We start from the raw sequence: 13,765 nt of genomic DNA on the forward strand, positions 1-13,765 counted from the left end.
GAACCGATCAACCTTTGACTTTAAAACGGTATGGCCAAATACACTGGGTCCTGTCCCTACTCCCAAGCCCCAGATGAAGAGCCTAGGTATCTGGATAAAGCAGGACCTGACCTTTAAGGCTCAGGCCTGTAAGGTGGCAGCCTCTTGCTATGGTATCCTGAGGATGCTTTGGAAGGTCCTGCCTCTACTCCCTTTTTAGGCCGGGAAACTGACAGTTCCGGCGCTCATTCTGTTGCGCCTTGATTATGGCAATGCCCTTTATTTAGGTGCTCCCTGTGCAACATTATCCAAACTTCAGACATTACAGAATTGGACAGCCAGAATTCTTTTGAACATTCCAAAATTACAATCAGCAAAATCAGCCCTAAAATCCCTTCATTGGCTCCCAATCAAGGAGAGAGTCGAATTCAAGGCGATGTGCATAGTACACAAGTCACTGGACGGGAAAAGTCCTGCCATTAATCATTCCATTATTCTTCCCTATTGTGCCAACAGACGCCTTCGCTCGTATCACTTACATCTAGACACTGTTCCAAGGATTAGGGAAAGCAAGAAGTGGAGGTAGTATGTTCTCTTACAATGCATCGAAGCTAAGGAACTCTCTTCCTTTAGAATTAGGAAAAGTAACCAACCATCTGAACTTCCATAAACTGTTGAAGACCTGGCTAGTCCCTTAGTCTGTTTGCTATACTGATCCTCCCGCTGTCAGCGCTGGGATGCCTCCGGGTAGCCATGCGCTATATAAAAGTATCTGTAATTTCATGTGGCCAGGGTCACACTTTGTAACCTCAGTCACAGGGCGGAATCTCAAGCACACACAAGAATCCCAGGGTCCAAGTGATGTCCTCAGGGACACGGCTAGCACTGACAGGGATCTACATGAGTTTCACTGAGGGTGGCCAGCTCAGCAGGAAGCCAGGACATACTCACAAGGACACTGGTGGAGCTCCAAGTCACAGGGTGGGATTCTAAGGGGCACGCACTCTATAGTCAGAGAAACATACACGAGTCTCAGGGACACAGGCGAAGTACTCAGACAAACGAACAATGTTCACAGGCATGCATTGATTTGAGGGAAACACTAAATTTGCCAAGGTCTCAGGGACACAGAAAATGCTGAGTACTGATTAGTCAGGTAGAAACCTGGGGTTGAAACACAAGCCGGGTCTCTTTGGAGTAGACGGTTGTGTGATAAATCACATTTCAGACCCCAATATCTCAATGAGTAATATTCTTTTGCAGTTTTATATAGTGCGAACTCGACCCAAAGGTATTGGTGCGCTTTACACGAGCACCAGTTACATTACACAAGGACACCTTCATTTTTGGTGGGCATGGGGAGATTAAGTGATTTGCCCAGAATCACAGGCTGTTCAGCCAACGCGATACTTGAATCTGGCTCCCTAGCTACAAAGTCGGCAGCTCTGGCCAATATGCCACATCCATCTGTAAAAGGAAGTCTGCATTCTCATCAAGGGAAATGGATTACAAGAGCTGATTGTCGGCAGAGTAACAAGTGTGGCAGATTTAGGTCTGTGTGGTGCAGTTCTTTGAAAAAAAATTTTTTTTTAGTTTACGCAGATGGAGGGGGTCATTTCAATGGGCTTACGGATCTGCTGCAGTCCAGTGTGCAGTGCCCCCCTTAGCCGCTCTAGGTCAGAGGTGACCGAGGGGGTGACAGAGGGTTTAGGCGTTTAATTCCTCTTCTATGCCTCTGTCCACTAACCCCACTTATGCATCCTGACCACACTGATGCAGCGCCATCAAGGCCCCAATTTTTTCTTGGGATAAGTACCCCCGCTCCATGGACGCCCCTGCCATGGGTGGCCTTTGCCTGACCCTTCTCTCTCAGACTCATCTCTGCCCTCCCTGTTCACTTTATTTGTAAAGCAGTGTGAAGTAAATGGTGTCCCCGGCGAGAACTCTCCTCACCGACCAATCTCCACCCATCTTCACTGTGAGAGGAGTTCATGCCTTCTCCATACCTGGTCATAAATCGAATAAGGCTTTGCTCACTGACAGCAACCAAGGTTTAGAAACCACCTATGGAAGGCTTATTAAAAAAAAAATGCTTTCAGAAACTGTGTATTTTAGCCAGCTACATTCTACACAGTGGTGGTTGGCACTCATTGTTGTGTGAAGTACCAAAAGAAGCTAAGCAGGAAAAGGTATGAGAGACAACTTGTGGTTCGCCTGCCCAGGGTTGCTGAAAACAGACCCCTTTCACCAGCTTCACCGAGGGAATTCTGATTGGTCATTCCATGGATTGGGCGTGGTTGGTTATAAAGGACACATAGTAAATAAAAAAGCTTCATCAGAATTTAAAATAAATGTTTATTATTTTCCTTTTATGCAGTTTTTATACCACAGACCAGGCCCAGTAAGAACATCACAGTGTTGTACAATCCAAAAGATAGCGAAGGGTAACATAAGATTTATACACGCATTTGAAATGCAATAGGTCTCGCATTTGCAAGAGTTTGAGCTATTGGCATTGTAATTGACAATGTGTTTTATATATGTGTTGTTTTTTCAAAACAGATAAATAAAAGGCATTGTCATTTAAAGTGCCAATAGCTCAAACTCTCGAAAATTCGAGACATATTGAATTGCAAATGCTTGTTTGTGACTGTCATTGCTCTCTGCACACTGCACACTTGGGCACTGCTGTCCATACTCCACTGTATGTGCCTTCATCCCTTAAACAGGGCAAGATTTGCTAATCTCCAATTGGCATATTTAAATTTAACAGTAAATCCCTACTATACAGTATAGAAAAATATACCAGTGGCATGGGAACATAAATGTCAACTGTGGACTGCATGACTTAGTGTGCCATAAACTTGGGCTAACAATGATAAGCCTGTCTTGAGGCCTACACATGCAGCCTGACTACAGCAGCTTTTAAACCTGCAATCAAGCCTGTCAAAATAACCCCTTTTGACAAGAAGGAAACCTACTTAATTAAGTCACTACTAAGTAGTCCTTTTAGCCTACAAGGTAGAGTGCCTTGTATTTAAGAACATGTAAGGATTATATGTTGACGTTTTCAACAGTAACCAGCCTCCAAAAACTATTTTCACTGTAAAGCTCTATAACTGATCCTATGAGAAATACAAAGGTTAAAATAACATGCTATTCTGTTAACTCTGTGTTGGAATAAGGCACATAAATGACTCAACATCTATGTTTAATATTTATTAAAAATAATATTCAATGGCGAAGTTTGATTTTTGAAAAATATTTAGGAAAAGTATCTTTTGGAAAGTTAGACTTTGTCTGCCTGTAACGCCAGTCGGCTAATTAGAATTAGTCTGAAAGCAGCTGCCCCATTGGTGCTTCCGTCCATTGAGGTATGAAAACTGGTCCCAGATCAGAAACAATTTTCTCTGCTTTTTGGTACGTAGACCTGGGCGTGAGGTATGTCACTCCTCTCAAGTCAGTATGGACATCTGTTGAGGTTTCAGGAACTGCATTAACTTGAAAAGGGACATGGGTAAGGCCTGCTAATTCATAGTTCATTATGAAGAGAGGGCCTTGGACAGAGCAGCCTTTGTTCCGTGGGTCAAATGTATCCTGCATGTCACCAACTTAGTGAGAGGGGAAACCAGTTGGGATGGTTGAGGAGAAGTCTGCTGCTCATTTCCCTAGACACAACCCTGACTCAGACACAAGCCATTGTCAAGGGCAGGACAGTTCTGCCAAGTTGGAGTTTGCTCAAAATAGTGCACTGTGGGATAGTTTGCTCTAAGGACAACAGGGCGTGCTCTAATAGTGGGAAGGCTTGTCCTTGAAAATCTTTTTCTCGTTGGTTAGGGACTGCCCGGGAGTCACCCCCGCCCACTGGCTCATGAATCCTACAAAAGTGGCACCTGACCTTCAGCTCATCTGAACACATGTGCACTTGAAGAGGAATAGAAGAGGTGGGGACTTGCTGTCTGCGACCTGTGTGGAGACCTGAGATGCAGAACCTGCTCCCACAAGGGTTAAGCAGTGGACTCAGGGTCAGTTGGCTGACCTTCTGTGAGGTTACAGAGACACAATATGCTGCAAGAGGCACTTTTCCTGAAGTGACGAGCTGACCAGTAACAACTAGACCTTGACTCCAAACTGCTGGAAGCCACTGCTGGAGCAAATTGTTGTTCCTGAGGTTCTGGTAAGCTTAGAAGAAACCACAAAGTATGAAAAGTTCTGACTTAGAACATATTTGTATCTCCAAGACCTCCAGAGCTTCAGCGTTGCGCCGCGGCAAAGATGAAAAATCTCGAGAGGACTTTATTGGATACTGCTTCAAGTCTTTCACCGCTGGAGGATGTTAAGCTCAAAAAGAGACTTAGGGAGTGATTTAGGTTTGGTGGACATCGTACTCTCTTGCAAATGCAACAGAGAAATCTGTCCACCAAACATTTGGTCTGCCTGTATAATTTAGAGATGGGAAGATCTTATGTTTTCCATCAACAGAGCCCCCGTTGGTTCCATCGATGGAAAACTTCCTTCAACAGTCCTATGCAGTAAGGGCCACTGTAATAAGAATATTACACCACATGCCCTGTTTAGGGTGGGTGATTTAATGTCTTTCTTTTTCTGTCTGCCACCACCAGGAAAAATCCTGGCAGAAAAGGGCAGAGTCAAGAGAAAATTCACAGGGTGTGGGCTTACAACTTTTCTGTTTTTTGGAAACAAACTCCCATTTTTGGAGTTTTTTTCTGAAAACAAAAACTTTAGAAAGGTTTTGTGAATGGCCAGCAAAAACGACATCGGCTGTCCATCAAACCTTTCATATATTGAAAAGAACCGCTGTGACTGCAGTCACTTACAGAGTTGATCAGTGCACCCGCAGTCTTCTCTAAATTTAGTGGGAGGTACTCCATGAGGATGGTGGGTAAAAGAACTGTGTTACATGAATTTTCCCACAGGGTGTATCTCCGACCAAAACCAACAGGTTCAGCTGGACCTCAGCCAATTGCTACCCAATTTCACTGGCAGTAGCCTGCAACCTTGTCCCACCGGACGAGGACAAACCGCTCGGTGTTCCAACCAGCACACCATCGCAGTCAGCCTAAAACCATACCTAGGTCCTGGTCAACTGTGAACAGTGAATTCTGATTGACACTTTATTTTTTCTTGCCACTTTTTTCCCTAAAACTTTACAAATTCTTAGCTTTGATTCCCCTTATTCATATTATAAATTGTGTGATTTTTATTGTCCTGTTTTTTACTTTTGAATAGTTTTTTTAGCGTTAAATACTTACCACACTTTTCCTTAAGGTACATCTGTGTGCTCTGTGCCATAGCTTCCAGGGGTTGAGCCCATGTTTATTTATTGAACTTGTTTGTTGGACTATACAAGTTTTTGGACTTATTACTTGAGAAGGACTCACATCCTCCCAAACTAAATATTATTTTTCTTACATTAGTGTTCGACAGTGGGATCCAGAACCTGTGTTTAGCAGTTGCCACTCAGTTTTAAAAATCCTGACAAGATTTATGACTTTTTACACCCGAGGACTCACATCCTCCCTAACTAATTACCAATTTTCTTACTGTAAGAAAATACAAACTTCGAGGCCGTTTGTGTGTGAGTACACCACTATTTCACTGTATATCTTGCATCACATTTCCTTCAAGAACTTTAAAGTTTTCTTGATGGATCACCTTTCATAGTATCTATAAGTGTTCCTGCTACCACTCTTTGTATTCATTCCATATATTCACTGCATGCAATGTTGTAGCTGTGTAATCAGTTTGACAGATAAAGGAACCACCAAAAGAAAAATAAGTTTCACTTATGCCCTGTTAAAAAGTGACTTAGAATTGAAAATGGAACAATCAACTGTAGTGCAAGTAGGTTTGCATATTTTTTTTCCTTTTTAAAGTGAAAGCGAAGTTTGTAAAAAAGAAAAAACTAGTCAGTAGGGTAATTATATATAAAACAGCACTAGTAAAAAGTTGGGGAAGTGAGCCTAGTGTCTTTGATTGTCTGGGGGTCGAAGTATGCAGGAGACAAACTCAGTGTGTTGTGTACTTTAGGATATGAGTGACTATGGTGGAGTGGTTGCTTGATTGTGGATTTTGGTTCTTAGGACTGTCAAAAAAGGGACTTCTTAAAGAGATCAATTATTCAAATGGCTCGGGAAAGACGATTGAGTCAGGGACAGTGCCTAAGTGTGTCAAAAATGTTGTGTTATCTTTATCTAAGGTAGAGCTCTTTCTTGATTGTGTGTTTTAGGTCAGTGGTTCTAAAACCTGTGATCCAGAGACTCTTGGGGGGTCCGCAAAGCCTACTTAGGGGGTCCAAACTGCTGTAGGCAAAAAATTAAGTTTGTTCCATTATTGATTTGTGGGAGCAGTGTAAGTGCATCCAAACAGAATAAAGTATGGACGATGAGTGGCCTTGATTGATTAGAAAAGCTTCAACCTTCCTATTAAAATTAAATTATATATCTTTTACATTTTTTTGGGGATTAAATCAAATAATACATCAGTTTTATATTTGTTTAATCAATCCTTGTTTCTGTATTTTTGGCGTATTAATTTGCAGTTAAAATAATCGAAAAGGCTTAGGCGGGTGCCTTCTGCCTCCAGTAATATCTCAGTGGGTGTCCCTAGATTCCAATAATGATTCAGCGGTGTCCTCGTGTTTCAGTAATGATTAAGTGGGGTCCACAGACGTCAAAAGGTTAAGAACCACTGTTTTAGCTTGTTTTCAGAATTGATAAAGGTGCGTCTCGGAGGGCTTGATTGTGAGGTCCCTTGCAAATTGCAGGAGAGTGGAGGGTAAGTCTACCCCTGCTGATAAGTGAGCGTGAAGGATCGCAATCTATTTCCTGGCTTTTAACCTCTACCGGCTTTTAACCACAGAGCACTAAATAGGACCGCTGTGTTAAAACACCCCCTTCCTGTGTTTTTTGCAAGGTTGCTGTATTGACGCCAGGTGATCTCAATGCTTATTTTAGCTAATATTCAGGACGAACCCCGACTGTTCATTTTGCACCTCGCCATGTGGTTTGCCATTAACATTTATTTAAACTCTGTTAGATTTGCAGGTAACAACTTGCTACACCATTATAAATAAAAGAACAAAACCTCTTTGACCTGAAGTCAATTTAACCAACATGTGGTCTTGTTCAGGAGGTTCAGCGTGTGCCTAGTAATGATTGCTACGTTGTGTGAGTTGTAGGAAATGTCAGAATTGTTAAATTTAGGCACTGATGGTGGGGAGGTTAGGGTGTAATAATCGTGCTTGCTATTAAAGGCACAGACCAGCGTAGAAAGTCCAAGAAGTGTAGGTCTGCATGTATCCCTGCACTGATAGCTATTTGGAAAAGTATGTCAAAATGGTAAGGAAAGTGGAACATTAAGTGAAGTTGATCATTTTCATCTTACTCTATGTTGACATCTATAGTCCCCAGTAAATAGTCTGTAGAATACTCCTGCTGCGTCCCTGCAACCTTATATTCAAATGTGCAGTGCTGATCATTAGTCACTTAGCTTTAACTTCTTCAGAGGTGAATTTAATTAATTGCAACCATACTTGGGCAAGAAGTAAGCAGCAGTGCAGAAAGATAACAGACTACTCTACTTGTTTGCTGAAGTCAGAAGATAGGGGCCAATTGAGTTTGCTGGAGTTTCATGCATACATACATGAGACACATAAACTTACTCAATTATGCAATAGAGGTAAACTGTGCTTTTCATGCATGCATTACTGCTAAATAAGAAGGGTATATGCAAATATTAATAGGCTATGAGAGGGTATTGTACATTATAGACACTGCAGATGCAGAACTGGAGTCCTGCAAGCTTCCTCTAGCCACCTTCTCTTCAACATTTATGTAAACTCATTCCTGGGCCTGCTCCAGTTCTTCCAAACTTGCTTTCACTCTCACCTTGGTGACACACGTCAAAGGCAGAAAGCAATGTCCACGACTAGCATCCTACACTTTTAATGATTCTCAAGCGAGAATGATGTGTCCTAGGTTCACACCACCACCTTAAAAATGATTCCGCTGTGCTGCCTTCTCCTCTCTTATTTATGTGACACATTCCTCTCCAAAGCTTTGGAAATAAATCTAGGCAACCATTGGGACACAGATCTTACCCTCAAGCACTAAACTAGCGGTAGTAAAGACTGTCATCCTCAAAGCTGAAATTCCTTTACAAACCCATTATAACCCAGCAAAGCCATGCTATGATAGTTGATGTACTAGCCCCCTATTCTTATCTAACAGCATACCACATAAAAATACTTCAGTATGCAATAGTTTCAATGGCACCCCCAAATATAGACACCACCACAGGTAACAATGATATCAATGAATACGTTATTTAAACAATAAGATGCTAATGTGAGGAGTGACCATGCCACGTCATAACTGCCCCCAATGATACTCATTGTTGCTATCCTCAACGTCCCCCTGGGAGATCAGAACCCACATTTCAATCCTTCAGAGGCAACAGCCTTCAAAATTGGGAGAACTGTTTATGACTGGTGACATCAAATGTGAAGGTTTTCAACTTGTCTCTACGGGACAATTTTTGACTGCTTTAGCTTTCCTCCATAGCCAGATTGCGGGCAATGTTTGGTTCCCCAAAACAGTGTTGGAGAGGGTGCCAGTATTCAGGTACTATGATACATATATGATAATGATGCAACTACGTTCTAAAATACTGGAAATTGATAGGAAATACTTTTAAGACTTAATGGTAATTACTTTGACACTTGACCCTCTGATGATATTGCTGGACTGCTCTAGAGTTATCTCCTCTTATCCACTTACGGCTTCCAAGGGGAAATTGACCACACATGCTTTTGACTGTGAGGCTGTCAATTGTCCGTTCTTGAAACCATGCAATGTGCAGCCATCAAACTTGTGCTGGATCAAGCTATGGAGCATCTTCACCATGGACAAGCTGAAAGCAGTAACTCGCAATAACTTCAAATACTTTGAAAGAGTATTGACCCGCTTTTGCAATATGCGAAGAATGACCCCGATCCTGAGATGTAGCCGTATTGTTCCCTTACGTAATAAAACAATTGAAACTGGCAACAATGTCTCCCACCCATGATTACTGAGCCTGACTTACAGTGTTCTGTCCCACTCGTGTATTTTCTCCTCACTTTCTGAACATATCAACACACTTCTGTGGTAAGTTGATGGTCGTGGAGAGGTATGTCTACCACATGTCATGTTAACATGCCTCCTCCCATTATTGTGTCTATAAAGCAATTACTACTCTTTACCAAAAAACCCTATGAATAAAGTTGTTAAACATATATACATGAAAAAGCACCAGTGTTTGAAGTGTTTTGAAACTCAAGTGAGAAGCCACTGATGCCTAATGTCAGAGATAATTGTCTTCAGTATTCCGTACATCACGCAAAAGTGGCTGGAAGTGTCTGCACCCTCACACTTCCAGATGGAGTTCTGGGAGTCTTGACTCTCTCTTTTATTCCAATCAGTGCAAACATAACTTCTGTGAACCAAGTGCAAGAGCAGAGTAGACAGGCACTTCACTGCCTAATCTCCCCACCTCTGTATTACACCACAAAACATCTGCAGCAAACCCAAACAATCACTCTTCAAAGTTAAAAGTTAAAATTCCTTATATATCCAGGCCCCTATACATCTCCCCATTGTTCTACTGCCTTGATCTGATCTCTCTGTGCTCTATAATCACTGTCTATTGATGTCAGTGGCATGATTTTTAGAAAACGTATCAGTCATGGAAAATTGGATTAAAGTCACCTTGGTAACTTCCTTGCACACTGCTATATACATGCAAACAAAATAATCTGTGTATAATCTATGCTCAATATGTAGAACTACATTTCCCTCTTTAACGTAAATATAAAAATAGAAGCGCAATGTTTTTAGTTGCCTATTTGATATCAAATTTGTTTTAAATTTCAGGCTGTGTACGCCACTGCTCGTGCTGTGATGTGGACATTGGTCAAGGATCGGGGAAAATCTGGTGGCAACTCAGGAAGACCTGCTATAAAATTGTAGAACACAACTGGTTTGAAAGTTTTATCATCTTCATGATCCTGTTGAGCAGTGGTGCTTTGGTGAGTATATCTTCCAGCATTCTCATATGATCGGTATATAGGTGGTGTAGATGGGAGCACTGCAAGGTGTTTACACAGGTACACGTCAGGCAAAAAACACATTTTTTTGTTTGCTGTTCCAATTACATACTCCAACTCCTTTACTACTCTCTCTTACTCCTATAATCAGATCTCGCAGGACCACACGCACAATCATTTTCTTGGTTCAGGGCTTCATGTTTGAGATAGTCTGGTGGCAGCAACGTTCTCTGTAAAACACAAAGCTCCTCCAAAGAGATGTTACCTAACATAAAATAAGTGAAACAATTTCCAAATTAGTTGCTTTGTTAAATTAGAATCCATTTGCATATGATCACTGTGAGTGGGATGTAGAAGATAAGGAATGAAACTGTTTTCATCCTTGATTACACCAACCCTCTCACACATGCCCTCTTCGTTATACACATAACCAGTTAACAGGTCTCACTGCACCACTTACAGAACCAGTAGCAGAACAAAATGAAGTTGAAAAAAAGAAAGGAGACGTTAAGCGTTTATTGGCACCTGCGGCACTAGGGGATTTTACCATGTATGTTAGCTTAAATCATCTGGTTTGGTGGGTGAGGGGGTCAATACTTACATTAATTATCTAATGCATAATGCTCTCCAGTGGTTAAGGAATTTGCAGTTATTTAGGGGAAGTTGGTGCCCATTATCACCAGTTATGTCTTCGATCTGTTCACATGTAAACAGGGAAATGCAGGATAAACAGGTATTTGGCATAGAGATGATTCTGTGGGCATACTGTAATAGTATACTTATCCTCTTTGATGTTCTCCTTCGTGCTTCATTTGAGCAGGTGGTTGCCGATGGGGGCCACTGGCACCTATTGTCTGCATCTGACATTTACAGAGAGGTCAAGAGAGAAAAACAAACAAAACGGAAAGACGATGGGAGAGAAAGATGGACAAAACATCTTAAAGTAGTAAACTGGAACCTGTAAGAGTAAGATAAAGTGGCAGAGAGTGCCTGGTAGTGGATTAAAGGGGCATGAGGTGGAATAAAGACTTTGCATCTTTCATATTGGGCGTGTCAAAATATAATTATACTGGGCGCAGGCTTCTGAGAAGAGCTTTGGGAATGGGCATGTATTTTTTTACATTAACCCCTTTGGGGCGGATGACGAGCTCAGCTCGTCATGGGCGTAACCTGCACTACGCGGATGACGAGCTGAGCTCGTCACGTAAAGTGGGTTTTTTAAAATCGCAGCGCGCAGCGGGAAAACCGCTAGCGCGCATGCGGTTATGTTATGTTATGTTATGTTATGTTATGTTAAGTGCGTTTTGTAAAGCGCGCTGACACCGAAGCTTCCTGGCGCTGATAGACAGAATAGATGAGGGGGGAGCAGAGTTGGCGAGATCTAACCAGAGGTGGGGAAGAGGTGGGTTTTCAACATTTTCCTAAAGGTCAGGAGGGAAAGGGAGGATTTAATGGGGAGAGGGAGAAGGTTCCAGAGTGCGGGAGCCAGGTGAGAGAAGCGGCGACCGCCGAATCTCTTGGTTTTGCTCTTGGGGGTTATCAGCAGATCTCGGTGAGCTGATCGAAGATTGCGTGTGGGACAGTGAGGGCGAATGAGGGATTTTAAGAAAGTGGGACCAGGGCAGTGAAGTGCTTTAAAGGTGAGGCATGCCACCTTGAAGGCAACCCTACGATCGACTGGGAGCCAATGAAGGCACGTAAGCAGAGGCTTAGCTGATTGCCATCTGGGAGTGCCATGAATCAGGCGGGCCGCCTGGTTCTGGACAACTTGGAGGCGTTGTATAAGATACTGCGGTAGGCCATGGTAGATGGTATTAGAAAAATCCAAGCGGGAGAGTACCAATGAGATGACAGTTTGGGTGAGTGCCTCCGGGGGAAGAAGGTAACGGACTTTGCGGATCCTCCGGAGTTGGTACATACAGGAGGAAACCACCGCTCCAACTTGAGCTCTGAGGGAGAGTTCGGTGTCAATGATGACACCCAAGCTCTTTACTGTTTTTACAGGGGTGGGGGGGGGGTCCAAACTCTGACGGCCAGAACTGTGGACCCCAGTAAGCTTGACTGAGCCCAGGAAGGAGGAGCTCAGTTTTACCGGGGTTCAACTTCAGTTGGTTCTGGTTCATCCAGAGTTGGATGTGAATCATGGCTCCGTGAAATGTTTTAACAGCGTGTGGTGAGTTGAGGGAGAAAATAATTTGCAGATCGTCAGCATAATTATAGGTGACGATGTCCCATTTCGAGAGTGACTGAATGAGTGGCCGGAGATAAATATTGAAGAGGAGTGGGGAAAGGGAAGATCCCTGGGGGACACCACAGGACGTGGGGGTTTGTTTAGCGGTGTAGGGGCCCAGACGGACCGCCTGTGTTCTTCCCGTAAGGAAGGATTTGATCCATTCAAGTACTGGTTCTACCTCATTACTGACGTTTAAAGACCGATCGGCATTTATATCGATTTCACAATATCAACTACAGACAAGTCATCAGAGTAAGAAGATGTGGAATAAGAATAGTAAATCTACATTTCCCTGTGTATGCTTACCTTGGGGATAAATCAGCTACAGAAAATTTGTCGATTTCACATATTTGCAAGTCTGTGTCATTGACCTTGAGATTTTGATATACAAATGCCTCTTCTGTCAGGGCCACTCTAGAACTACTCCCTCTTGAAAACAGTCTGATCCATCCGATGCTTCAGGGCTGAATGGTAGAACTAAAGACTGTCCATTGTAGGGTGAAGCAATACTAAGGCTCTGGGTGCTCCAGTCTAAGGCGCAAGTGAAACTCTGGAACTTTGCCCGATGGCAGCACTCATGATTCACAGAGTATTTTCAGGTGTGTAGAATGACAGTTGTAATTCAGCAGTGAGTCCAGCCATCCCACCAATATGTAGGAATTGCCAGTACAGGTTATGGACGGTCACCAGTTCACTTCTACAGAGATTCCACAATAGAGCCAATCTGTCCTGAGAGCCCCCGAACTGAAAGAATGTGCTGAAGGGATCCGTCATTTATTAGTATATCAAATCCATGCCGAGAAAGGATCATTTTGTAACTGGGGGTTGAGGGGAAAACCAAATGTCAGGGAACAAATTATCACAAAGATGAAATTGTAGGAAGTCATCCGCATTGCAGCTCACATGATGAACAATAGGCCGACAGTTGCTAGGTTTCCCTGTTTCGTAGCAGCTGCTTTTGTGTTGGTGATTTGTGTCTGTGTTCCTAGCAGGATAGCCTCAGTTTTGGTTTTGTTCAGCATTGGCGCAGCTTTAGTGCCTGTTCTAAAAAATGCAATAACAGAGTACATTTTTCATGCACATTGTGTTTTAGCAGAACCCCCAGGGTGAACTGCATTCTCCATTCCAGATTTCCTATCCACCTTCTATGCTTCCCACCTGATGTCGTCTTTCCTTCCTTCAGTAGATTGAGACCTACCACGGGGACCCAGTAGGGGTTAATCTTTTCTCAAGCATTCCTTTTGAGGGCCTACATTCCTCTTGTAATTTTCACATCGCTCCTTTGAACGTTATTTTGTTCAATCTACTGCATATTGAATTTTGTATGATTTATTATTTTCAAACTCATTACAAAATAAATTTGTCCATTCGCTCTAGACCTCACACACTCCTATACTGGTTGTGCCTTATTCTCAAAGATATGTTGTAAGTTAGGCGTACATATA

General features: G+C 42.7%; 1 protein-coding gene across 2 annotated transcripts in view; it reads left to right on the forward strand.

Annotated features, from left to right (window-relative positions):
* The window catches only part of LOC144784447 (sodium channel protein type 5 subunit alpha-like), a 1,060,325-nt gene that overhangs the window by 859,586 nt on the left and 186,974 nt on the right, over positions 1–13,765 (forward strand). For both annotated transcript variants that reach the window (XM_078663204.1, XM_078663205.1), the window contains exon 19: positions 9,915–10,069. In XM_078663204.1, the coding sequence (XP_078519330.1) occupies positions 9,915–10,069 (155 nt within the window). The remainder of the gene's footprint in view (positions 1–9,914; positions 10,070–13,765) is intronic.

The sequence above is a fragment of the Lissotriton helveticus genome, chromosome 10, assembly GCF_964261635.1.
Source record: "Lissotriton helveticus chromosome 10, aLisHel1.1, whole genome shotgun sequence".
NCBI classification, from domain to species: Eukaryota; Metazoa; Chordata; class Amphibia; order Caudata; family Salamandridae; genus Lissotriton; species Lissotriton helveticus.